General features: G+C 52.3%; 1 protein-coding gene across 4 annotated transcripts in view; it reads right to left on the reverse strand.

Annotated features, from left to right (window-relative positions):
• Window positions 1-14,245, reverse strand: part of PAX7 (paired box 7) — a 117,928-nt gene extending 103,683 nt beyond the window's left edge. Inside the window, exons 1-4 of one of the 4 annotated variants that reach the window (XM_055354705.2) lie at window positions 13,403-13,928; window positions 10,581-10,816; window positions 9,879-10,008; window positions 8,765-8,893 (exon numbers count right to left, since the gene is read on the reverse strand). In XM_055354705.2, the coding sequence (XP_055210680.1) occupies window positions 8,765-8,893; window positions 9,879-10,008; window positions 10,581-10,816; window positions 13,403-13,487 (580 nt within the window). In that variant the 5' untranslated portion in view covers window positions 13,488-13,928. Of the gene's footprint in view, window positions 1-8,764; window positions 8,900-9,878; window positions 10,009-10,580; window positions 10,817-13,402 lie in introns of all 4 variants that reach the window. The other 3 variants (XM_055354652.2, XM_055354605.2, XM_055354553.2) reach the window with 3 other exon arrangements.
• Window positions 14,246-25,905: the final 11,660 nt, after the last annotated feature.

Here is a 25,905-nt window from a genome sequence, read left to right on the forward strand (position 1 = left end):
CAAACACCCAGACACAAGACAGTCTTGCGAAGAGGGAAGCCCACAAAGATATCCAGGTAAACACACAACAAACACATAACGGGACACATCTGTTTATTTGCGGGCTTGTTTATTTTCTGTGTCCACCGCCTGGCTCAGAACTCCATGAGGGCAGGGACCTTCTTGAGGTCACTTAACACAACGCCTAGTAGGTGCTGAAAAAATTTTTGCAGAATGAATGAAGACATTCACACACGTACACTCCAGAGGAAAATTTCTCTTTTGGGTGGTATAGGTAAAAGGGGGAGCATAGCACACGTGCTTATATCAGCATATAAACACTTCCCAAAGGACCCTTCCAATACCAAGCGGGGTGGAGGAGAAGCTCTCCGCTCTGTTTTGGAGAGGGGAGGAAGCAGCAAGGACCAGACCAAGGGCAGGATCTCAGTGCCCCTCCGCCCCATCTCCTCATTTTGAGCTTCGTGATGCTGGAATCAGAAGCTCCCTGGAGAATACTGGAGTCATCAGGAAGCACGCAGATGTGAGGTTCTGAATGGGGTGTGGCCTCTAGAAGCCCCAAAGACCCCTTTATACTAGATGAAAAATTCTGCCTGTATGAAAGTATGTAAGTATGTAAATGGCAAGGTTTTAGAATTATTTTTTCGGTTTTAGCCTATTCTTAAAGGGATCCAGGATCCCCTAAAAGGATAACAACATTTGTCTTAGCTAATTCTCTTTTTTCATGGAAGGAAACTGAGGCCCAAAGAAGTTGAATGGGTTGTCTAGAGTGATATCGCTAGTGAGTTGCGGGTGGCATGGACAGTAGAACCTCGACCACGATGCACTTTGCCCCTCTCAGATTGCTCCAGCCTCGCACACCTGGGTTCGGATGGAGAGCAAGGCGGTCGGAGGAGGGGATGGGACACAGCCGCGGGGGGCTGGTGGGTGCAACCTGGACCCGGAGTTACACTGAGCCTTCAGCTCGCCCTGGGTTGCCTCCCCCTTACTCGCCCTCCAGTCCGCAGCGTTCGCAGCCTGGAAGAGGGGAAAGTGGCCGGAGCGCCATCCCTTCCCAAAGCCGAGAACTTAGAAGGGGCGGCGGCTAAATCGGGGGGAGGCGGCTAAATTGGAAGGCGGCGAGCTTCACTCTCCGGGCAGTGAAGCCCGGGCCGGCCTGTTAATTTAGCAACGCTCTGAATGCAGTTCCCGGCCTCTCCCTCTCTCCACGTCCCAACACCGCCAGGCACGCGGGCTGGCCCCTGCCCAGCGCCCCGGGTTGGAGCGCGGAACCCGGGCTCCCGCCTCGGGGTCGGCCTCCCTCCCGCCCCGCCGGCCCAGCTCGCTCGCCTCTAATTAAGCGGCAGGATCGCAGCGAGCCGCCGGGACGTGCTGTAATATGATGAACTGCCTTTGTGCCGATGTCACCGAAAGCGCTTCTGATAAGGCGAAGCCACGAAGGATCAAAAGGGCGGCCGCGGCTCGCCCGCCTCCTGTCTTCCCCTAGCCGCTGCCGGGCTTTGAGCACTCGCCCTCTCGGCCCGTGCTCTCCCGCGGGCTCTGTCTCTAGGTCCCGCTGGCTCTCCTGATCCGCCTGTCCCAGGGCCAGTCTCTCAGTGATTCTGCATCTCTTTGTCTTTCTTCCTGCTGCTCGGCGCCTCCCTCAGCCCCTCCGCATTTTCCAGCGTCCTCAAACTGTGCGCAAGATTCTCTTCTGCTGCGCTCAGACTTTCTCATTCTGAATTTTCTAGCTCTCTCCTCCTCTGTGGCTCTCTGTCTCCGCTGCCTCTTCCACCCCTCCCTTGGTCTCCACCGGAGCTCGGGCCCAGCGCACCTCCAGGACCAGGGCGACCAAGCCATGGAAAGGTCCGTTCGCTGACCCTCAGACTGGGGAAATCGGCCAATTCACTGGCAGCCGACACGCAGAGCCCCGCGGCGGCCCCAGTGCCCCTCGCAATCCACCCTCGCTCAGCTCGGCTGCCAAACCGGGGGCCTGGCACGCGTGCCCAAGGCGCCCTAGAATGCCCTCGGGGCCTCTTTTGAGCTGGACTTGGGGCGCACACAACTTCCCTTCACCCCTCCCGAGGCTGCAGCGACCCGCAGACGCTTTTCCTCTGCCAGGGGGTTGAAGTTCCAAGTGCAGCCGACCCCCTCCCTTCGCATCCCCTTCCCCACACCCCTTCCTTTGGCCCCCGCCTCCCCTTTGCCCTCGACCCCGTCTCTTCCTCCTCCAGGCCCCTCCCCTTCGCATGCTGGTAGTTCCCCCTGCGCTCTCACTGGACTCCTTCCCTGCCTCACCTCTCCCCCACCCCACTTCGTTTGAAGTTTTGGAGACATCTATCTACTAATGGCGAAGTTTCCCCCTTAGGTCACCGTTCTGCCTTGATTCGATTTGGGAAGGCGAGTTCCCTCCCTCCCTCCCCCTGCTCGACCCCAGCCGAGGCCAATCGCTCCAGAGCAGGTCAGAAAGCGCTGACCCCATTTCCACCTTTTCCTCTTTCAGCCAGAGTTGGGGGAAGGGGAAAAGAAGAGGGAAGGCCCCGGACAGCAAAAACTGAGGGGGGCATCCTAATCTTCTCAGCGCCTCTTACCCTCATCCTGTTTGCTAATTACCCCTTTAGTCTGCAATGGGAGGGAGAGAAGATCTATTTTTCTGGAATTTCTGGAATGTGTCCCCCCCCTTAGTCATGGCCTTCAAGGCCCCAGAGCCTCTAGAGAACATTTCTTTGGGGGTCTCTCCTCTGTGCAGGAACCCTTCCCTCAACCAGGCATTGTCTTTTCAGGGGTGTGAGTTCTGTCTAGTCTTAGACTATGAGCTTCCAGGGCCACGGCCAGGACCTTGTACATTACATGTTTATATCCTTAGGCACTCTTGCCCCACAGTACAGAATGAAGCCTCATCAACTTTGTTGATGGTGATAGAATGATGGCAAATAGAAACTCCAAAGAGGTAACCTGGAATGAAATCTCATTTGCTCAGCCCTCTTTTCCTATGTAAAAATATGTTTTATATAATATTATTTATATATAATGTAATGTGTGACAACTATCATTTTCAGAAAGACATTCTTAAAAAAAAAAAAAAAGCCCAAATAATCACCTTACTGCTTTAAGGCTACTGTTATATGTGCTTTTAAATCCTTCCATGTAAATTCCACTGAAAATTTGGAAAGCTGTGAAAGGGGAGGGGGCCGCGGGAGTTGGGGGGGGAGGTTAATCCGGGTTTAACGCTGCGATGCAGTCTCAGGACCAGGGTTAGCCTGATTGCGTTATCTCTTCCCAACATTTGAGACGCCCATATTTTACCCAGCCAAATAGCTCCGAGAGCAGCGCAGATGGCTGCTGTGGTCGCGCCTCAGGAAAATGTGTTATTAATATCTAAATAACTTCCCAATACTGTCTGGCAAATCTCCCCTCCACCATTCCAAATGATGAATTCGTTTGAAGTCTTCCCCCAGCCTCATCTTTTCAATGTCTCTCTTCTCTCTTCTTCTTAGCCAGGCTTATTTCAAACTGGTAAATATCTAATTCCTTTAACCGCTGCGCCGTGCACACTAGTCTTTTAGGTACAAACGCCTTGAAACAGCCCAAGTGTGGCGGTGCGTGCCCCGAGGGGAACACAAAACCCGCACGCCCTCGCAGCGGGGGACCCCACCCGGTTTAGACGTGCCTGCGTTCCAAGACCGGCTGAGCACGGGAACCTCACTCAATCCGGGAACCGAGCCTCTTTTCTTGCGCGCCCTGGGGAGCCCCTCTTGGCTCCCCACGGAGTCCCAAAGGCACTCCCCAACACTCAGCTCTTCCGCATCTCCCAGTCCCCTCCCTTCCACCCCTTCCCAGACCTCCGACGGCTTCCCCCGCTCTCTGGGGCGGATAATTGCCCTCCGCTCGCCTGTTCTCCCTTGTTTAAAGTTTGTTTTCTAAATGTCTTCTATTAGATTATGCTCGTTCATCCCCCTCCAACCTTATCTCCTTCTGTCTCTTCTCTCCTTGCCCGTCACACTCAATTTAGGCACGAGTTTATCTAGCAAACAGTTTGCAGACTTTGTTTATTTACCGCGGGTTCTGGGGCTGCGAGCGCGCGAGCGCCAGTGTTTGCCTTTGTAATAGTTATCTCCTCATTGTTGTTTCTCGTTAGTCTCTGCTCCCGCCTCCCCCCCTCTCTTCTTCGGTTGGGGGGATGGAGGGAAGAAAAGGGGAGCCTTGTCAGCCCAGTGTGGGCTCGGCCCCTCGCCGGGAGCCCCCTCCGCCGGGACGTTCCCAGCTCCGCACGCCCCTCTCCGCTCGCCCCATCCCCCCCAGCCCCCGGCCCGGCGCGCCCCTCCCGCGCCCCCTCCCTCTCTCCCTCTGGTCGCACTGGATATCCACCGCCGAGCGCTACCTAAAGCCGGGAATTGCCTGACACCCTCCCATCTTCCTCCGAGCCCCCATTATGCGAAGCTGATCCCACTCTGAACAGCTTCAAATCCCGCCTGGACTCTGTTTGATTAGATTGCCAACCCGGGGTAATCCTTTGATTTGGTGGAGTGTCAATTACCTTTCTCTAAACACACATTTACAGAGGAGGGAACTTGTTGGTTTAAATCAATGCAGATTGTTTCGTGATAAATGGACTATCCTCGTCCCCTCCCTCGCCCCCGCTTCCAAGGCTCATGTCCCTCTCCGCCTCCGCCCCTTCCTGGTTCTCGAAGATCCCGTAAACAATGTCCCTTCCAGGTGTGAAGCCGAAAAAATGGTGTGGGCTGAGGGGAGCCGTGCCCCCCTTCCCCTATTCACTCGCTCCCCCGGAGCCTAATTAAATTTGGCAGGTCCTTGTACACACAATCAAAACAGCTTCCTCCAGTGTAGCAAACGACCGAAAACCGCATTAGCAGCTATCGCTGCTGCCAAATTAAATTGTTTCCCACCTCCTTTTACAAGTGTCTAAAACCGACACTCCGGGCTCTCCCCTCCTTTCCGATCCTTCCCCGTCATTTCCCACTCCATACCTGTAAGCTTGCTGCCTTAAAAATAAATAAAGGAAAAATACAAAGAGAAACAAATCTGCCTCACTCGCCGTCCTCGCCAATCCTCCCCCCACCTCAGATGGTCTTTCACACCCAGGAAGTCTGCAAATTCTCCACCTGGACTTTGACACCCCCAGGATTCCCCTCCCCCCGGCCCCGTCCCCCGGAGAAAAATGCTGCCTCCACTACTACTTCTTCTTTTTTCTAATCTTGTAACTTTTCCCTGTACTTCATATTAATTGTAACCTCATTGGCCTTTCCATCCTAGAGAACAAAGCGGAGCCCCTGGTCTGATCCGGTCAGTTTTGGCTTAAACTGGTGCACTGTCAGATGCATGCGGCTTTGGTGTTCTTATTGTTTGTCACTGCTGTTATTGTTGTTTATATTATTGCTTATTTCTTCACACTCACTCCGTCAGCTCCCACTGAGGAACGGTTTGACCCATTGCAAACCCCTATCAAATTCCCCACAAGAATCTCTCTGAGCTCAGATTCTATGAAAATCTTTTCCTTTCTCTTCTCTCCTCAAATCCCCTCCCTGTTGGGTCCCTGGCCTGTCTATGCCCTGATCCTCGGAGAAAGGGGTGAAGAGGAGGGAGTCTAAGTGCATGGGGGCAAGGAACTGTCCACTTCCTTCTCCAGGTGAGCCGAGCTTGGCTGGGGCAAGCACCTATCGGCAACGGTCTGAGAATACTCACCACCAACAATCCTAATAACTCAGTCTTAACAAGGATAAGAGCAAAAAAAAAAAAAAAATATATGAAGAGCCTCATGAATATCAGCCCAAGGGGAGCAGGAGTGAGCTGTTCAGAGATGAAAGTGCACAGAAATAAAAGCTCAATTTAATCTGCTTTAAAACCCTTCAACTTAACGTTTGTGCTTCAAACTCTGAGAGTGAGAACTGATTGCGGATAAATAGTTTCTTACCATGCCTGGAAGCTATTACACCCCTCTCCAACACAGTTTCCTATTCAGCAGTCCCAGTTTTCATTACCAGCTCTAATAAGTCTTAACATTATTAAATGCCAAGCGGACGATAGGAAAAAACGGACTCAGGGAGGGATCTCTCTTTAGTGCTTAAAGAGGAGAGCTCTTAAACCCCTTCTCTGGTGGCTCCCTGCCATGAGAGGGGCAACTCCCCCAGAGAAAGCATTTTTCAAGAGCAAGAAGCCAAAACAAAGTTGTGGGTGTGCACAACTCCCCCTGCTCTGGCCATGGGGCATCTCTGCCTCTCCCTACCTGGATGACTTGGATGGAGATTGGAAGGTCTTTTCACCTTTAACTTGGCCATGAAACTGATGTCTGGGGCCTGGAAGAGAGATGAGGGGTTCACAGGGGTGCCTGCCGACCAGCCCAGGAACTCAAATAGGAAACGGATACAATTTGCTCACAGATGGATAGATGGCCCTCTCTCATCTGCACCACCATATTGCCCATTCACACCCATCTACACACTCCCTGCACATCTATGCTGAATCCCATTTGCACAGATATATGGCCTACAGCATTCAGATCCGAAGGCCTGTGGGTAAACAGTCACACCAAGAGATGCTTGCGCTTACACAGCCATTCAAAGCACAATCAGCACAGCCAGCGCACCCACTGTCACACAAAAACTGCGGGACTTTCTGGAGACCAGGCTCACTGCATAAGATCATTTCATTTCTTCAGCTCCTCTAGACTTAGCACCTGTGTCCTCAGCCTCCCCCATCTGGCACAGGCTCCACCTTAAACCCTTGGAGACGTGGTTCTTCCTGGTTCTGCTGCAGGGAAAACCTCTATCCAGCGAAGTGGCTTGTTAGCTGGTGTGGTGAGCCCAGGCCAGCATGGAACGCCCCGCATTCCCTGGAATCAGAGGAATCCTCCAAACCGCACGATCTTTCCATCCTCTTCCTTTCCTTCCCTTCCCTTTTTTCTCGGAGGAAATTTACCTATTTGTGCTTCCTCGCAGATTGAACTGGATATACTCCCTGCGTGCAAACACAATTAAAGTCTCTCCAAGGAAAACCAAACATCCTCTGCTTCTCCCTGGGATAACCTCAGAAGAGTTGTTTGTTGTGCAGGAAAGATTATTTGTCCAGGAAAGATTATTCAAGTTCTATGCCTCCCCTCCACAGCCCACAAAAAGTCCATCTAGTCTCCTTCCAATGGGAACTGAAATAAGGACTGGGTCCCCCGGCAGGTGTCCCAGGGCTCCAGGCCGACTGGCCTAGCCAAGGACCGCTTGGCAGTGCAGGGCTGCCTCCCGCCGCAGACCTGTGGCCCCTCGGCAGGCCGGGCACAGCGGTGCGCCCGGCACAGCTCGCTCCCTTTCTTCCCTCGCCCTTTTGTCCCGGGCGGGACTGCGGCATCACTAGGGGCCCTGTCTTGTCAATAGCCCGCCCCTTCCCTTCGCTCCAGGCCGCTCTCACACGGGGCTGCCCGGCCACCCATCCTTCCTCCTCGGACCACGCCTGTGGGGGCTGGGCGTAGATGGGAGTTGTCTTAGTAAGCCGGCTTTGTCTGTGAAGTTCATCTTCAAGGTTGGGAGGGTCTTCTGAGAACTGGAGAGAGACCTGGGCTAGGAGTGCTTGGGTCGTGAGGAGAGGGGTGCTGGGAGAAACCTCTGAAGGGAGACTCAAACAACACAGGCTTTTGCAAGCTTTCAGGTTCCAGGGCACTCGCCACTTTTCCCAAAGCCATCAGTCTGCGGGTTCCCATGGCCACTGTCTTTCCGATTCCCTCAGCCTGCCGCCTCCCCGCGTGTGTGTTTGGGGCCTTTTCTTTTAACTGTCAGTCTTTGTGACTCTGGGTCTTCCATTTCTGTTTCTCTCCCTGTCGCCCCTTAACGTGCACTTACCAAGTCTCAAAGAGACTTAAGAGGGGAATTATGAGGGCAATGAGGAAGGGGAGGGGGTAATGAGGAAGAACTTTCCCTTCCTTCTCTCGAAACTTCCTCCCGTCAAGAAACAAAAGCACAATCCCCTTTCCCGGGCTTGCGGGCGCTTGAAAACTAAACGCCCTCCTTAGCTGATCCTGAGAAAAAGCATGGCGCAGGCTCAGACTCCAGCCTGCCCGCGGAAGCCGTGCTAAGAATGGGGAGAGGGTGTGTGGAGCCTGAGTCTCTCCCCCACTGCGATCCTCCGACCCTGGGCATCTGGGAACTTGGCCTCCACTCCCAGCCCTGCCGGCGCACGCCACAGAGGAAGGCACTCTCTGTCCCCCAGTCCGCCCTGGCAACGCGGGGCTGAGTCAGGCGGCGGCCCTGGCTAATTTTTATTGATTGCAGCGGTCAGTCAACTGTCAGGCGGGGTTTCAAGGGACCGTTTAGAGAGCGTGTGCGGGTCTGGTTAACAAATTCATTTAGGGAGCCGCGGGCCGGCTCCTCCTTCCTCGCTCCCTCCCTCTCGTCCCCCGCCCCCTTGCCCAAGTTTCCTATAAATAATTGATCGACGCCGAGAGTAGCAGCCAAAACGCCAGCCCGGGAGGACGCACTCCCCGCAGTACTGGGGTAGACCAGGCGCGCAGCCCCGCAGCCGGGCTCTCCCGGGACTCACAGGCCGTCCGCGCCCGGCCTCCATAGAGCAAAGAAGGCGCGGGCTTCGCATCTAGCCGGCATCCGGGGTGCGCACCGAGGGGGCGCTGTCGGCAAAGCCTGAGCGGCTCCCAGCTGCCCCGCAGCGTGAGAGTTTCTCCGCTGGAGTTCTGGTCGCCTGCTCCGGCGGCGGGAGCGAACCACTGGCCCGCACACCGCAGCGTGGGAAAACCCGGGCTGGGGCCTCGCAGCCCAGGAAAGTTCCCTACCTTTGTCGCCCAGGATGCCGTCGATGCTGTGTTTGGCCTTCTTTTCGCCGTCGTCCTCCTTCTTGTCCGCTTCATCCTCCTCCTCTTTCTTCCCGAACTTGATTCTGAGCACGCGGCTAATCGAACTCACTAAACCTCAGAAATTCAAAGGCAAAAGAGCAAGTATAAGTTGTTGGAGCAGAGGAGCGAGCGGTGGCCTGGGCCCCTCGGAGAAAGTCAGGAAGCCCCCTGCTTCCTTACAGATATCCATCCCTCTTCCACACACAGGCATTTAGGCATTGACACGTACTCCATAACCAGCATCCACTTGGAGAAGCCTGACTCACACCCCGGGCACTCACAGGGTGGTTAGACTGTGCATTTCTATGCAGATGCTTGCATGCATTTGTGCCTTACACTAACATCTGACTAGGTGCACTTCCACCCACACCCCTGGGAGGTCCCAGGGCCTCCCTGGAGTCTCTCCAGCTCCTGCTGCCACTCCCACACTCAGGTGTGCATTCTGGCCCTGCGTGCCTGAATGCACATGTACACACACACACACACACAACAGATCACTTTCTCTCTCACAGGCAGTATGGTTTGGGACCTCCAAATTTAGGACTCAAATGGCTGGTGTTGGCGACAGCAGAAATGATAACTCTGAGACGGTGGTCCAGGGAAGCCCATGGGCATCCACCCTCCTAGGACAGATCCATCTATTGAAGCCATTTTCTCCGAAAAAGCCTCCAGGGGGGCTCTCTTATCATCCAACTTTCTAGGTTAACTTTTTGCCCATTCCTGCCTGCCCGCCTGCCTGCCTGCCTGCTTTCCTTCCTTCCTTCCTTCCTTCCTTCCTTCCTACCTTCCTTCCTTCCTTCTTCCTCCCTTTCTTATTTCTCTCTCCTCTTTCTTAACTTTTTTCTTTCCCTATTCCTTCTTTCCATCTCATTCCATTCTGTTTTGATTTACTCCTATGCCTTAACTCTGCCTTTCTGTACTCCTTTCCTCCCAACTTCTCAGTAAGTTCCCAGTCAACCATCATCTCCCCTCCCCTCTCTCCCACCTCCAGCCCTCCACACTGGACCCCTGGCCACACTCTGGGCCAGCTCTGCCGGCTCAGCTGCCTTCTCACCTGAGGGCACAGTGCTTCGGTCACAGTGCCCATCCTTCAGCAGCCTGTCCCGGATCTCCCAGCTGAACATGCCCGGGTTTTCCCTCTTGTACTCCTCAATCTTTTTCTCTACATCCGGAGTCGCCACCTGCTTCAGAGGTGGAGGTGGGAGAGTAGGAGTGGAAAGATGGGATGGGGGGAGGGAAATACTTTTAATATCACCTCTTAAGAGCCCCAGACCAGGCTGGTGGTTCTGGTTACCTTGTGTCCCCCCATCCCCCAAGATATTGGCTTTATCCTTTCAAGAAACTGGTTCCTGGCTCCCAGGAAGGAAGCTGGGGGTCTGGCCAGGTGGGGTGGGGTGGGACATGGATAGGCAATAAAAAACTCTAATTAGGACCCCCAGGGTCCCCGTCATTATCTCAGGAAAGACTGAGAGAAGATGTCTTCTGGTCTTGGAAGGTGACAGGGGTTGAGGCAAATGTGGGGACAGTCCAGGAATGGCTCATTGGCCTCAAGGTCTTGCACAACCTAGACCTCACTTAGCTCCATCTCTGAGAAATTCAAATAATAGGAAAACAATGGGAGGATATCTGGGAGTAGAAGACACCCTCCAGCTGTACTTTCCTACAGCCTGGTGCCACGAGGTAGTAAGAGGGGCCACAACCAGGAGCCCCCGACTATAGGAAGCCAGCTGCCAGCCTCTGTGGCAAAGACACTCACTCTGGGCTTGCTGCCGCCGATGGCCCCAGGCCGGATGGACCCAGTCTCCTGGTAGCGGCAAAGAATCTTGGAGACGCAGCCGTGGGAGACACGCAGCTGTCGGGAGATGACACAGGGCCGGATGCCATGGTGGGCCATCTCCACTATCTTGTGGCGGATGTGGTTAGGCAGGGGTCGCCCATTGATGAAGACCCCTCCCAGCTGATTGACCCGGCCTTGGCCAAGCGGGGTGGACACTGGAGAAGGGAGGGGAGACGCAGAAGGAGAGAGGTGCAGGGTGAGGATGGAGAGCAGACACTGAGTGCACTCCCTGACTCCAGTTTTGTTTGTTTGAGCCCCAAGACCTCAGACAGCAATCCCGGTGGTCCTCACACTGGGGCTTCGGTAGGTAGGTAGTTTGAGAAACAACTGTCATAAATCTAGGAAATCTCCTGCAGAGATGGATAGAGGAGTCACAGCTGCAAGAGTCTCCCCAGATGCTGTGTCCCCCAACTCCTGCCACACTACGAGGGATGAGGACACACCTGGGGGATTCGAATGCTGCTAAGAAGGGGAGGGAGAGAGACGAAGGTGAGACTGCAGACAGAGCCACCGGGCTGGTAGAGCCTTAGAGATCTTGGGACAAATGACTATCTGTCCCTCAGGCCGAAGCTTGGGCTGCAGGCCTGCCTGCGTCTTGGAGAGGCCAATAACGGGTGTGATGTGGCTCGTCTGCTCAGTTCTACGCTCCTGGTAGCCATGAATGATCCAGCTTGTTGGGGGCTAGAAAGGCCTGGCTGATTACTACATTTGCAGCTCTGGCTAGAGCAGTGGAACTGTCCCAGGGAACAGCTGAGGCACAGCCGAGGGACGGGTGACATATGCTGTTGGCTGCTGCCTCCAAGGGCACCTGGTTGTCCCTTGGGTGACTCTCCTTGCTTCTAACCACCCTCGAAGTCCTAATTTCGTTTTGGGACAATTTTAGGACACTACTGCCCCAAAGCTCCTGAATTAAATAGTTGACTTGGCCTCACAAATCCATGAACCGTGCCTGCAGGCTCTGCGAGGCTGGTAGGCAGATGGGACACAGTCCCCCCGGGTGGGGTGACTTTGGGAACCGGGAAGACAGGCATCCCTGGTGTGTGCTGGGGAGGGGAGAACGCCTGGTTGCCTTAATGCAAAGTCTACACAATTTCCTCACAGAAGATTGGGGGGACACCCAGCGCACTAATCCGGCCTCGATCCCCCCAATTTGGGGACTCAGCGGCTGCGGAGATCTGGAAGATTAGAACGATTTCACAGCCGCGGGAGTGGAGGGAGCTGACTGTAATTGAAAGGGAGGAGGCGAGAAGCGGCTCCGCTGCTGGGCCTTTCCTACCGCCCCCTCCCTCGCTCTCCCGGTCCCCCCACCTCTCTTTGTAAAAGTCGGTGTCTGAAGCCACCCTCGGATTTAATCAGAAATCGTGCGTCGCAAAGTCGGAGTCACTCGGTCTCCGTGGCGGGATATGCCATTAGCGCTCAAGAGCTCTCGAGCGCCCAACTTTATATTCAAGAGCCTCTTTAGCGACCGGCACTCGGCTCTCCTCAGTATTCTGCGTCATGTTGGGCAAATATTGTTCTAATCCGCCGCGCGTCCTCAGCCGCCTGTTTTACTTGCATTCGCTACAGGAGAGTGCCACTGCAAATCCCCGGGTTTGCGCGCTCTCCCGCCTGCGTGGCTGCCGGCGCGCACTTGATCACGGAGCCGCTCTCTTCGCTTCTGTCTAATTCAGGGACCCGGCGCCGTCTCGCTGCCCAAGGGAGCTCCTCCCGGATCGCAGGCTGCCAGCCCACCCACCCCCTCCCTGCCTCCTCTCCCCTTCCTCACGCGCCAGGGACTCAAACGATCACAGGAAGAGTAATTAAAAAAAAAAGTCGCACATATTTCTAATGACTTCTCTGTGACACCCTAGGCTACCTACCCTCAGAAGCCAAATGATCCCTCAGTGACAGGTTGAGGCCTTCCATTAGTTTAAAAAGAAAACAGAACAAAAACACAGGAGCGGGTCTCTCCGCTGTGCGCTCCCAGCCTTTTCTCCAGCCGGGACCCGGTTCGCCGCCGCCAGTCCTATCAGGTCTCCCCGGGCGGGCGCTGGATGTTTAGGAAGGACGCTTTACAAAATCAGCTCTTTCTCCTCGTTTGGACATTGCCGTGCCCCTCTCGCCGTTTAGAGGTTCTCTCCCGGGAGATTTCCAGAGTGCGGAAGCCCGAGTAAAAAGTTTTAGGGGGAAAATCATTACTAATTATTATTTCCAATTAGTTTGTTTCCAGGCGGAAAAGCAGGATTGTTTGAATGTGGCTTCGGAAGAAATGGATAGCCGTGGTAGTTGAGGCATATAAAGTATCACCCATGGTAGGTGGTTCGAAATAAAGGACTGGAAGACCAATCCCGGGGGTGGAAAAAATAATTCAAAACAAGAGTAGAAAGCTGGCAGCCAGCGAGCCAGGAGAGCCGAGAAACTGTCAGGGAAGAAGTGTCTGGAAATAGTGGAAAGAGCTGAAATTCACCAGGACCTGATATTTACTAGGAGTCCAAATCTACCAGAATTTCAGCCCTGCGGGTAAAGGCCGGCAGCTAGCGACCTGCGAAACGAAGGCCGCCGGGCAGTGAAACCCACGCAGAAGCGGACAAGTATGGGTCCCAGAAACTCCCTGGGTTCCGCGCCCGGACTGGGACCCAGAAGAGAACGGGATCCCTCTGCTATCGCCGGCGCCGCCACCGTCCCCTGGAGACCGCAGCCTCTCCAAGGACCCCGAGTTCCGGGCGGCGGAGTCGCGGCGAGGCCAGCCTGGGCATTCTTACCTTCCAAAGGGAATCCCGTGCGGGGGTAGTTCTGCCCCGGAGCCGGCCGCATCATTCTCGGTACCGTGCCGGGAAGGGCCGCCATTCTTGCGCACGCCAGGGACGAATCCAAAGTCGGCAAAAATCGCTTCCCGTCCGCTCCCTTCACCCCTGCTGCGATCTCTTTCTTTCCGTCTTCTTCGTCTTCTTTTTTTTAACCTCTTCTCCCTCCCCTCCACACACACTCCCTACCCCCACCCCCCACCCCTGGCTGCAGTCAAACGCCTCCAGAAGCTGGGGAGGGGGGTGAGGTGGGGCGGAGGTTGGGGGGAGGGAAGGTGGCGACGACGAGGAAGTTCAAACAAACAAACACTCCAACCCCAAGTCCGCCTCTGCCGGCTGGGCTCGGCCAGAAGTTGTGCGGGCTGATGCGCCTGGCGGAACCCGGAGACGAGGCCCGGCGGCGGAGGGGGGCCGGGGGAACGCGGCCGGAATCGGGGCCGCCAGCCTCAGAGTGGCGAGCGCCGCGCTCTCGCGCTCTCGCGCTCTGGCGCTCGGGGCCGAAGTTTCCGAGCCCGGAGACTGCAGAGTGGATTTCGTTCTCGTATTTATTTATATATTTATTCTCTCGCTCTCGCTCCCTCCCTCTTCTCCACGCCTTCTTTCTCCGGACCACACTCGCTTCTCCCTCCACACCAGCTTTCACAGCCCCGTCCCCTAGGAGACCCGGGGACAGACGGAAGAAGGAGCCTCTTCGGGTTTCAGGGCTGGACGGAGGCGACAGGGGGTGACGGGGTTGGGGAAAGAGAAATGAAAAAGCGAGGGGGCGCGAGTGATCAGCTGGGTAAGTTGTGCAAAAGTGTTCACCGAAGTACGAGGAGGAGGAGGAGGAGGAGGAGGCAGTGAACGCGATCTGATAGGTTCGGACTTTTCTTTTATTCATGAGGAGGGAAGGGGGCCAGGGCGCAAGGGAGCGGAGGACCAATAACGAAAAGAAATCGCCAACGAATATTTTTTTCCCTCTTTTCTAATCGCCGGCTCGACCTCGTTTTGGGGGAGAATTTGAACCGCTGTGAAAACAGAGGGAGCCGATCCCGGCGAGTTGGGGGCTGGGGGAGAAGGGGAGGGGGCCAACTTTGTCCCAGTGCCTTCCTTTGATGAATGGGCCGGATCCGCCGAGTCCCCGGCCCCCAGGTCGCCCACGGCTGCTCTCGGAGTCCCGGCTGCATGGGAATGTCTGCCTCGGGTCCGGCGCCTCTCTGGAGTCTCGCCTTTTCTCTGGCCTCCCAGAGCCAGAGTCCGCCCTATTTCTCCTCTTCTCCCTCGTCTTACACCCTCTGAAATTCCTCCAGTGAGGCTCCCCGGGAACCGGCCTAGGGTGACTTGAAGGGAGGAATTCTGACCTTTTCTGTGTAATGTCAGAGCCCCGGTGTCCGGTTCTTACTCTACCTTCCTGCCACTCTGAGAAGCCCCCAGTAACCGTATCTGGTTCCGAGGCTTGGCAAAGTGGGTCTGCCAAGTGCTAGGGACAGGTTTCTTCCTCCCCTTCCAGTTCCGCCCCGTGCAGACGTCTCCAGCCGCCGCCGTCCTCCTCAGGCCCCCAGGCCGGGCCTATAACTCCTTTCCAGCAGGTAGTTGGGTTTACAGGGAGTTGGTGCTGGTGTGAGGATCTGGGGGCCCAAAGAGGTGGGAAATGGGAGGGAGGGAGCCCGTCAAGACTTGATACAGCTCTGAGCTCATCAACTCTGAGCTCCTTGCTGGTGCGTTTGAGGGGACGCCCCAGTTGAATGATCGGGAGTCAGGGTGGGGTGATCAGAGGTTCCTGAATTCTTCACTTTCTGAAGCCAGGGTGACCAGTAGCCTCAACCTCAGGACACCGAGTCCTGGGGGTGAAACGCCCTCCCAGCGGGGCAGGACGCCACAAGAGCAGGCCTTTTGTCTCCGGGGAAAAGAGCGTCTCCGGCCCCACGCTGGAGGCAAAATACAATAAAATGAACCCAGCCCTCAATCTCGCCCCCTGCCCGCCCTCTCTCGGCTGTGGGGTCAGCCTTGTCTTAGCCTGGGGCGCTCACCGCTGGCTGGCCCCAGGGTGTCCCCATCCCTCCCCTTCACCTCACCTGTGACCTTTGCCCCTTTCAGCATGTGACAGATCTCCCTCCTCTCCCCACTCTCCTAGCACAAGGGGCTCATCAGATTTGGGGGGGCCTTCTGGGAATGGGGGCCCTGATGAAAAACTTGTTAAGTTCATACTCTCTCTAATTGAGAAGACAGATGCCAAGTAGCTTTCGAATTGGAAGCGGGACACCGGGGTACTTTGCCTGGCCCAAGTTATGGGGCCCTCCCCCAGGAGAGATTGGGAGATCAAGCTTTAAGCCATAGCATGTGTGCCCAGGGAAGATAGCAACCCCCTTACATCACCAGCCTTGCTGGAGACCTGGCCTGCTTTGACCTCCATAGGTGGATATATATTCTCTGTGTGTATATATACATGTATTTGTATCATATACACTTATGCATACACACGTATAACACACACACATATATATTAGGTATATTGCATATTCATCCATTCATTCGTCACTAGTTGTCCTCTGCCTGGAAGGTTTCAAGGCACTTCTTCCCTGTATTTGTGGAATGGGCCAGTGTGCTTGTGTGTGAATATAGGCCTGTGCCTGGGTCTGTGTGTCAAGGTGCAGGTGGGTTTTGTGTGTAGGTCTGTTTGGGGTCAGTTTGAGTAAACGTGTGTTTCTAAGTGAGGGTCCATGTCTGTATTTCTGCTTTGAGGTCACCTCCAGGTTGCCTTGGTATGGCTCTAAGCGCGCGTCAGGAATGTGTGAGTGTGTGTTTAGGTCAATTCTCAAGTGAGAAAAGACCTCCAGGGTGTGCCAAGGGTGGGAGGCTCCCTCTCTTCTGGCCAGTGCTCATGTAGCATCTTGAGCTGAGTGGGGCGAGAGCATAGCTGGACACTTCTGCTGCCAGGGACCCTCAGAACCTCAGGAGTCCTGCACTGGGGCCACCTTGCCCACAGCGTGGTCCCTCACCCTCCCTGCAAAAGACTCACAGTAGCGGGTCCAGTAGTGACACAGGCCCCCAGCGTTTCTGCAGCTCCGGGATTCCATGGGCCCCTGCAGAGGGAAGGGTTGAGGTGGGGTTGTCTATTGGAATGAGTGTGGCCGTTCTTGCCTGTTGGAGACCAATTTCACAAATGATTTTTGCAACAATTAAGGAGTGTGGCGGGGTGAAATGGCGATTTCACATCCAGCAGGGGAAAGGGGGGTTCACCTGGGAACTGTGGCTGGGGATGGGGGAGAGCCGCGTCCCCTCCTCTTGTTTCCCTTTGCTTACCCCCTTGTCTAGAAAAAGTCACCCCCATGCAGGCTTAATCAACTCCTAAGACCTCCAGTTGCTGCTGGGAGGGTGTGAGGGCTTCTGAGTGTGTGGGCTGGGCCAGACTTGTTCCAGAAAGTTTTCCTTTAGCCCTTGACCCCCTCTTTCTGTCCCTGTCTCTCCTCACCCTCTTTCACCCTCTTTCTGTCTGTCTCTCTCTCACACACAAACATTTTTCCTGTCTCTCTGTCCCCCTCAGTCTATCTTATGGTCTCCTCCATCTGTTTTGTTCTTTTGGTCTCTCTTTCTTTTTTCCTCCTTGCCTTTCTGGCTTCACCCCAGCGGCTTTTCTCTGGGACTGTCTGTCTTGTCACCGCCTCCCCCATCTCCATGGTTTCCTGAGGCATGTATGGGCCTCCATTGCTCTCTGGGCTGTAACTCAGACCTGAATCCCTGGGAGGATCCTTTGGTCCAGATGAGGTTGGCTAAAGACCTTGGGGAAGAGATCCTCCTTCTCTGCTTTGTCTGGGGGTGCATCTCCCGGCCCAGCCCAGCCCACTAATCCCCTAGGAATCATTCCCATCTCAGTGTGGTCTGGCTTGGATGATTGTCTCCTATCTCTAGCTCACCCCGTCTGGTCTGAAATCTCTGCATTCCTCCTTTTCCCTTTTCTTAAAGGCAACAACAATGCTAATAGGAATTCTTCTTCCCAAGTTTCCAAGTGGCATCTTCCAGACCCAATTTGGGTTTGGAAATGGGAGAGAAATAAGTAGGCCCAAGGTACAGAAGCAAGACCCCAGCTTGAGTTCAGCTGGGGAAACTTGGCCTGTCTCTGGCTGCTCCCTCCCAAGACATAGGCCACAAAGGGGCTCCCTCCTCCCTGCATCCAAGTGGCCAACAGCCTCTTCTCTCAGCCCAAGGGAGAGGACGCTCTTTATTTCAGTCCCCTGTGTCATGAGCACTTTTGGAAAGTGATTACCCAATAAATATTCCTTTAAAGGGTGATAAATCCACCTTGAAAACCAGGGGTTTTTATTTCATTGGGGGCCTTTGCATTTTCAGAGGCTCTGGCCTGCTCTGCTAGAGGAGGCCAAAGACATCAACAAATGGAATTACTCAGTCTTCAAATGTTTGATAATGAGAGAGGAGGGGGTGGGCGTGGGGGTGGGGAGGGAAACTGAACATCCAGGAACAAAGGACTCTCAGGAGTCTCCTTCCAGGTTTCGGAGGCTGGAATTCCTCAGCGCTACATTTCCAAGAGGCACCGACCTTTTATTATTATGCTTTTCTTTTAAGAAGTGGCACTCTTCTAGGGGTGAGCTTGAAATAATCTGCCCAAACCTGAATAGAAACAAAAAGGAAAGTTGATAGCTTGCTTGACATTTTCATTTTCCCTAGAAAAATGGAATAGTATGCACTGGATTCCAGTTCTCAAGAACTGGGCAAGAACAACATCAGTAAAGATACAACAACAGTAATAATAACCAGGTTTCTCTCAGGCCTACTGCTAAGTGGGCTCTCGAGTGAGCCTCCTCCCTTTTTTCTTCCTGGTCTTCTTCCTTCCTCTCCTTCTTCTCCTCTTCCTCTCTTCCTTCGCCCTTTCTCTTCCTCTTCCTTCCCTTCCTTTTCTGTATTCTCTTTCTCCTCTGTTTTCTTCCTCTCCCTTTGCCTCCTCCTCCTCTACACCTCTTTTTTTTTTTTCTTTTTTGAGACAGGGTCTCACTCCGTCACCCAGGTTGAAGTGCAATGGTGTGATCTTGGCTCAGCGCAGCCTCTGCCTTCCGGGTTCAAGCAATTTTCCCACCTCAGCCTCCCGAGTAGCTGGGATTACAGGGACCCGCCACCACACCTGGCTAATTTTTGGATTTTTAGTAGAGATGGGGTTTCACCATTGTTGGCCAGGCTGGTCTCGAACTCCTGACCTCAGGTGATCCACCCACCTCAGACTCCCAGAGTGCTGGGATTACAAGCATGGGGCACCATGCCCGGCCCCTCTTCACCTCTTTTCCTTCTCTTCCTTGTGTTCTCCTTCCTCCCCTCCTCATCCTCCTCTTCTCCCTCTACCTCCTTCTCCTTCCTCCATTCTTCCTTCTCCTCCCTGTTTCTTATGTCTCCTCTTTTTCTCCTTCTCTTCTCCTTCCTCCTTTTCTCCTCCTCTCTGCTTTCTTTTCCTCCATTTCTCCCTTCATCTCCTTCTCAGGCTGGTCCTGGGAGCCTTTTACCTCTCAAGGTTCTGGAAATAAAGACAAGCAAGGCTAAAGCTTAGAGAGAGACCCAAGACGGGCCAAGGTGCTTCTCCCACTTCTCTTCCTTCTCCTCTCTGCAGTTTCCTCTCCTATTAACGCTTTTCTACTGGCTTTCAGCGACGCGGTTGAAGCCATCTTTACAGAGTGTTCCCTGATATCTGTAAAAGCCTTTTCCTCTCTGCCCGTGCCTGGTAATCCCTCTTTCCTTTCCATTTCTCAAGTGGAAAAAGAACCTTCCCAGGAGGAAGAGAATACCCCTCCTCCCCTGCCAGCCCATCCCAGTCTGGTCCCAGTGGTTTAAAGGTAATGGATTGGGATGAAGGTATATTGGGATACGTTCATATGAATATGTGAGGCTGAGGGCATGTGTGCACCTATATAAGAGTATACAAGAGCCTGTACACAAGAGAGTATGAGTGCGCCTACATATGTACTTATGTGCATGTGTGTACACACGAGTGCATATGCTCATGCGGAGATGTGAGGTAGGGCATGTGTAACAGGAATTTCTCTCTCTTGGCACCCTTTGGAAGCCTCGGGAGGAAAGCCTCCTCCCAAACTCCCAGTTGCCGGAACAAAAGACCAAGTGTCAGACGGTGCCGAGGCACCTTCTCCAAGTTCAATTTGCACCGAGTCCAGTATTAATGGGTTGTAGACATTGCTTTTGGACAATTACCTTATCACAGTGGAGCATCTGTGGGACCTTCAAAGCACTTTCATTAAACAATCAAAGGGATGTGGTGAGCCCAGCACTGGCCGGCCTGGAGCTCCAGGCTGTGCACAAGTTCCAGGGAAGCCCACAAGCCCAGGCGAACTTTCCCTCCAGGCCCCCAGGCTTTCTCAGGGCTGAGGCAGGACGGGAATAGGATGAAAAGATCAAACGCTGCCTGTACTCCACCTTAGATTGGCTTGTTGAGAAGAGGAAGCTGATGGAATTGAGTTTTCTTGCTTGCAAGTCTCCTGCTTCCTTCTCTCCCTGGGGATCTCCCTCCTCTATCATGGTTCACTCCATGCAGAGGGGTCTTTCCTCTCCCACATGCAGGAGGAGCATACGGATGGACTTGGTAGAAGCTTATGGAAGCTCCACAAGGACAAGGGTACTTGTTCTGTGTATTCATTGCTGTATACTATATACCATAGTAGATGCTCAATAAACATCATTGGGTGAATTAATGGATGAATGAATTATCCTAGCACATTGAACTTTGGCTTGCTCTCTATGTGCTAAGGTTTCCTCATAGGTTAACTGAAGACTTGTCCCTTGGAGCACCACGAGGGTGCATGGCCATATAGGCATGGTGAACAGTGCTCCAACAGAACTCAAAACATGGTGATCTGTACTGTCCTGAGGAGCAGGGATGAGTTGGGGAAAACGCCTAGCATCATGGTTGGTCTACAGTCGGTTGGCAGTCAACGCAAGCTGGCTTCCTTGTTTCCCACTTCCTTGATAGTTGGCCACTGGGATTTTTTTTTTTTTGTATTTATCTCTGCAATTCTGGGACGGAGCTCAGTGTCTGAAAGAACACAGATGGTGCACAGTAAAGAGCTGAATGATCTTGAAGTTGGATGCTTATGTTACTCTTTGACCTTGGGCACTCACGTTTATAACTAGAATTTTTGAATGCCCACTCTGTGCCACACAATTGACAGTAAGCCTGCTTAATCTCAAAGCTACCCCAAGTAGGAGATAGCAGCATCTCTATTTTACAGAGGAAGAAATAGACTCAGGGAGGCTCAGAGAGGAGTCCAAGGTCAAAGAGTTATCAGATAGCATGGAAGAGATTTTTCTTTTCTTTTTTTTTCTTCTTATTCTTCTTTTTTTTTTTTTTTTTTTTTTTGAGATGGAGTCACATTCTTGTTGCCCAGGCTGAAGTCCAATGGTGTAGTCTTGGCTCACTGCAACCTCCGCCTCCCCCGTTCAAGCGATTCTCCTGCCTCAGCCTCCCAAGTAGCTGGGATTACTGGTGTAAGCCACCGCGCCTGGCCGGGAAGATATTTTTCACTTAGGCCTCCTAGATTTCAAAGCTCTTTTTTGCTTCTGTTTCTTCTCTTGCAGCGTCAGTTTCTCTTTTGTAAACCAGATGATCTTCAACACTGAGCACAGAGACTGGTGCATGGTGGGTGCTCAGTGGTGTTATTAAATGAATGAATGATAGAATGACGGAATGCAGCTGAAACATTCTGATGACTGTGAGATTTTAGATACTGCCTTGGGAGTCCTGGTGGGGGTGTGGGACTGTAGGATCAGAGAATGTTACTGCCAGGAGGCAGCATTTGACATGCCCTTGCTCAAGGATTTTGCAGCTTAGAGAGCCTCACCTGCTTTCTGGGAGTTCTGGGGAAGCCAGAGAGGCTTTTGCTGGGCCAGAAGGTGCTTAGCCTGGGGAAGGAGGTGGCCAGTCTAGGGGTACTCAGGAGCCCCTGGCGGGTGCCCGGTCTTCATTGAAATGTATAGATGGAAGTGAGAATGCACTGCATATTTGTCTAGGTGAATTAAAAGCACAATCCCCATTTCCCAGAGGGAGCAGTTGGTTCATATTTATACATTTAGTCTTACAGGTGTAAAATAGGTTTCCTTTATGCTTATATAATAATTTTTCATTTGAATTTCAAGGCTTTATTCCCTTCTTTGGATTCAAGTCTTCCACCTGAACCCGATTCTCTCCATAGCCATTAATTCCTTCATCATAAAAATGAATTCCATCTAATTCTCTATAGTGGCAGTTAGAGCAGATCAAAAAGTACCTTTGCAAAGGGCTCCCCCCGCTTCTACCATTGTAGTTTCCAGCTCGCCTGAGTACCCACCCCCCTACCAATGCTGAGTTTCAGAAACCAGGGCTTGGAGCAGAAAAACTTATTTCTCTCACTCAGAAAGGGTCATGCGCTTGCATGTGTGTGTGTGTGTGTGTGTGTGTGTGCCCTCATGCACATGCTGGCACCCACAGGTGCATTGTAGAAAATGCTTCTCACTTTCAGAAAGGTAGCAACCACAACAACAATGATAATAATGATGGGCCGGGTGCGGTGGCTCACACCTGTAATCCCAGCACTTTGGGAAGCCAACGCAGGTAGATCACTTGAGGTCAGAAGTTCTAGACCAGCCTGGCGGGGCACGGTGGCTCACTCCTGTAATCCCAGCACTTTGGGAGGCTGAGGTGGGTGGATCACCTGAGGTCAGAAGTTCTAGACCAGCCTGGCCAACATAGTGAAACCCTGTCTCTACTAAAAATAAAAAATCAGCTGGGCGTGGTGGCACACGCCTGTAGTCCCAGCTACTCGGGAAGCTGAGGCAGGAGAATCTCTTGAACCTGGGAGGCAGAGGTTGCAGTGAGCTGAGATCGTGCCACTGCACTCCAGCCTGGGCTATAGAGTGAGACTCTGTCTCAAAAAAAAAAAAAAAAAAAGAAAGAAGTTCTAGACCAGCTTGGCCAACATGGTAAAACCCCACCTCTAGTAAAAATACAAAAATGAGCCAAGTGTGATGTCACACACCTGTAATCCAAGCTACCTGGGAGGCTGAAGCATAAGAATCCCTTGAAGACAGAGAATCCCGGGAGACAGAGGCTGCAGTGAGCAATGATCATGCCACTGCACTCCAGCCTGGGCAACAAGAGTGAGACTCTGTCTTAAAAAAATAATAATCATAATGGTAACTCAGTACTCACAATGAGCCGGACACTGTGTTAGGCATGTTCCATTCATTATATTATTTAATTCTCATACAAATCCATGAAGTAGATATTGGCATCCTTATATGACAGATGAGGAGATAAAGGTCCCGAGATGTGAAATAAATTGCCTAGGGTTGCATAGCTAGGAGAAAGCAGGCCTTAAAATTCTAAACTTTAAGTTATTTATTTATTGTAATAAATGTTTACCATTAACTATTTAGGGACACCGTCAACACCGTCGAGTACCCCTTCCCTGCCTCGGTCCCTTTCTTCTCTCCCTGGAAGGAAGCACACTCCCTAAGGTGGCATCTGTCGTTTCTCTACATTTTGTAGTAGCCTGGATAATGGCCCCTAGAAATATCAGGTCTTAATCCCTGGAACGTGTAAGTGTTACCTTCAAATGAAAAAGGGTCTTTGCAGATGTGACTAAGTTACAGATCATGAGATGGGGAGATTATCCTGGATTTTCTTGGTGGCCCCTAAATGCAATCACAAGTGTCATTGTAAGAGGGAAGAAAAGGGAGCTTTGACACAGATGGAAGAGAAGGTAATGTGGCCATGGAGGCAGAGACTGGGTGATGTGGCCATAAGTCTAGGAATGCCGGCAGCCACTAGAAGCTGGAAGAAGCAAGGGAGGGATTCTCTTCTGCAGCATCCAGAGAGAGCGCGTTCTGCTCACCTGACACCTTGATTTCAGCCCCATGATAGTAATTGAGGACTTCTGACCTCCAGACCATGAGAGCATAATTTTTTGTTATTTTTAGTCACCAGGTTTTTAGGAATTTGTTACAGCAGCCATAGGAAACTAATATACATGCTTTTATAATTTTTTTTGGAGACAGGGTCTCTGCCGCCCAGGCTGGAGTACAGTGGCACACACACAGCTCACTGCAGCCACCACCTCTCCGGCTCTAGCGATCCTCCCTTCTCAGCCTCTCAAGTAGCTGGGACTACAGGCACACACCACCATACCCGGCTAGTTTTTAAAATTTTTTGTAGAGACAGGGTCTTGCCATGTTGCCCAGGCTGGCTTTGAACTCCTGGGCTAAAGTAATCCTCCTGCTTTGGCCTTCAAATTGCTGGGATTACAAGCATGAGCGACTGCTCCTGGCCCATATTTTTTACTACATATGTATATCAAAATAAACAGTTTTTACAGTTTATGTAACAGTATACTTTAGGCATTATTCTGAAACTTCTCTTGCTCAACATCATGTTTTCAAGATTATCGTTATTGACCCAGGTAATGTCGGTTTCAAAGAAAAAAAAGAGTCTCACTTGCTGGGCAGATGCAGTTGGATCCTGAAGGATATTGGAGTTGCGTCTGCAGAATGGGCTCTGCAGGGCAAATGCAGGGTTGGCTTTGGCTGCCACGTTCTTTTTTGTTGTTGTTGTTGTTTTGAGATGGAGTCCCACTCTGTCACCCAGGCTGGAGTGCAATGGTGCAATCTTGGCTCATTACAACTTCCACCTCCCGGGGTCAAGTGATTCTCTTGCCTCAGCCTCCGAAGTAGCTGGGATTACAGGTGCCTGCCACCACACCCAGCTAACTTTTGCATTTTCAGGAGAGAAGGGGTTTCACCATGTTGGCCAGGCTGGTCTTGAACTCCTTACGTCAGGTGATCCGCACGCCTTGACTCCCTAAATGCTAGGGTTACAGGCATGAGCCATGGCACTTGGCCGCTGGCTGCCATGTTCTGAAAGGGTAGGGCCACACCCACTCTGACTGCACCTCCAGGTACGGGGACTCAGCTGAACACAGGTTTGCCATGTATCAGGAAGGCCGGGTTTGTTAGGGACCCAGTTTCATGTGAACCGAGGGATTCTGTGTCTCTAAGACCTTGGAGAGTCAAGAGGTTTCAAGCCATGGAAGAGAAAGATACGCTAGCCGGGCGCGGTGGCTCACGCCTCTAATCCTAGCACTTTGGGAGTCTGAAGCGGGTGGATCACCTGAGTTCAGGAGTTCGAGACCAAACTGACCAATATGGTGAAACCCCTCTACTAAACATACAAAAATTAGCTGGGCGTGGTGGCATTCATCTGTAGTCCCAGATACTTGGGAGGCTGAGACAGGAGAACTGCTTGAACCCGGGAGGCAGAGGTTGTAGTGAGCTATGATCGTGCCACTGCATTCTAGCCTGGTCCACAGAGCGAGACTCTGTCTCAAAAAAACAAAAAAAACAAAAGACACTCTAAAGGAAAACTCAAATGGAGGTGAGAATGCATGTGTGTGTATGTGTGTGCATCTGTGGATCAGTGTGAGCTCCTCGAGGTCACAGACACAGTCTTGTCTCCCGCAGGACCTGGAAAACTGTGAATATCTGTTGAATAAATGAAAACAATTTGTGGGAATGGGAAGGGGAGTTGGCAATCCATCCTGTAAATATGAGTATCTGACTATATATGACTGTTACAGGTTGTAAGATTGAAAGTGAATTAATGGCTATATTCCGAGAATTCATCTAAGAAGGTGCCATGTGTACCTTTGTCAAAGGTAAACTGTCATTTTACAGTTATGGAGTCTTCATATCCATGTTTTTTAAAAACCTTGGCTCTCTTCTTGATACTGCACAGTATGGAGGCAAGCTGTTATTATCCCCAGATGAAAGAAAACTGGGGACTAGTGTGGTGAAGGGGTTTTCTGGTGTCATAAAACAAGCATGTGGCAAAGCCGGGGTTAAACCTGGTGAGTGGGGCTCAGGAAGAGGACACAGGTTTTGAAATCTGACAAGCTAAATTTTAATCTTGGCTTCAATCCTCAGGAGCTGGGTTTCTTGGGGCAAGTTACTTAACCTCTCTGAACTTCCATTTCCACTTTTAAGAAATGAGCACAGTGATACTTAGCTTGTGGGGATTGCTGCAGAGATAATGCATGTAGAGCGGCTGGCACTTAGCAGGGCTCAGTAAGGGGCATATCTTATCTTTTATCCTCAATTGAATATTATTTTTCCTCTTGCAGTCCTAGGCTATAATCTACATTCCACCAAAAATTATCAGGGAAATTTAGAGAAGCAAGCAGCCAAACCAGTTGGCTGGCATCAACTGTTATCACCAGGGGGCTTGAGTTATCCCTTTTTGGGGGTCATTGGGGCGTGATGACCTATGACCTGTGACCTTATGAGGCAGCCAGCAGGGGTAGGAACCCAGTGGATTTGGGGGTCGTCTTAGACTTCTGAAAAGACCTGATAGACCACTTTCCAATCTGGGGTTTTTCATTACGTAGGGGACAGTAAATCAAAGAGACTGCCCCAGGCTGCAGACTTAAAAGGGCCCAAGGCTG

This window comes from Gorilla gorilla, chromosome 1 (assembly GCF_029281585.2).
Source record: "Gorilla gorilla gorilla isolate KB3781 chromosome 1, NHGRI_mGorGor1-v2.1_pri, whole genome shotgun sequence".
Lineage (NCBI taxonomy): Eukaryota > Metazoa > Chordata > Mammalia > Primates > Hominidae > Gorilla > Gorilla gorilla.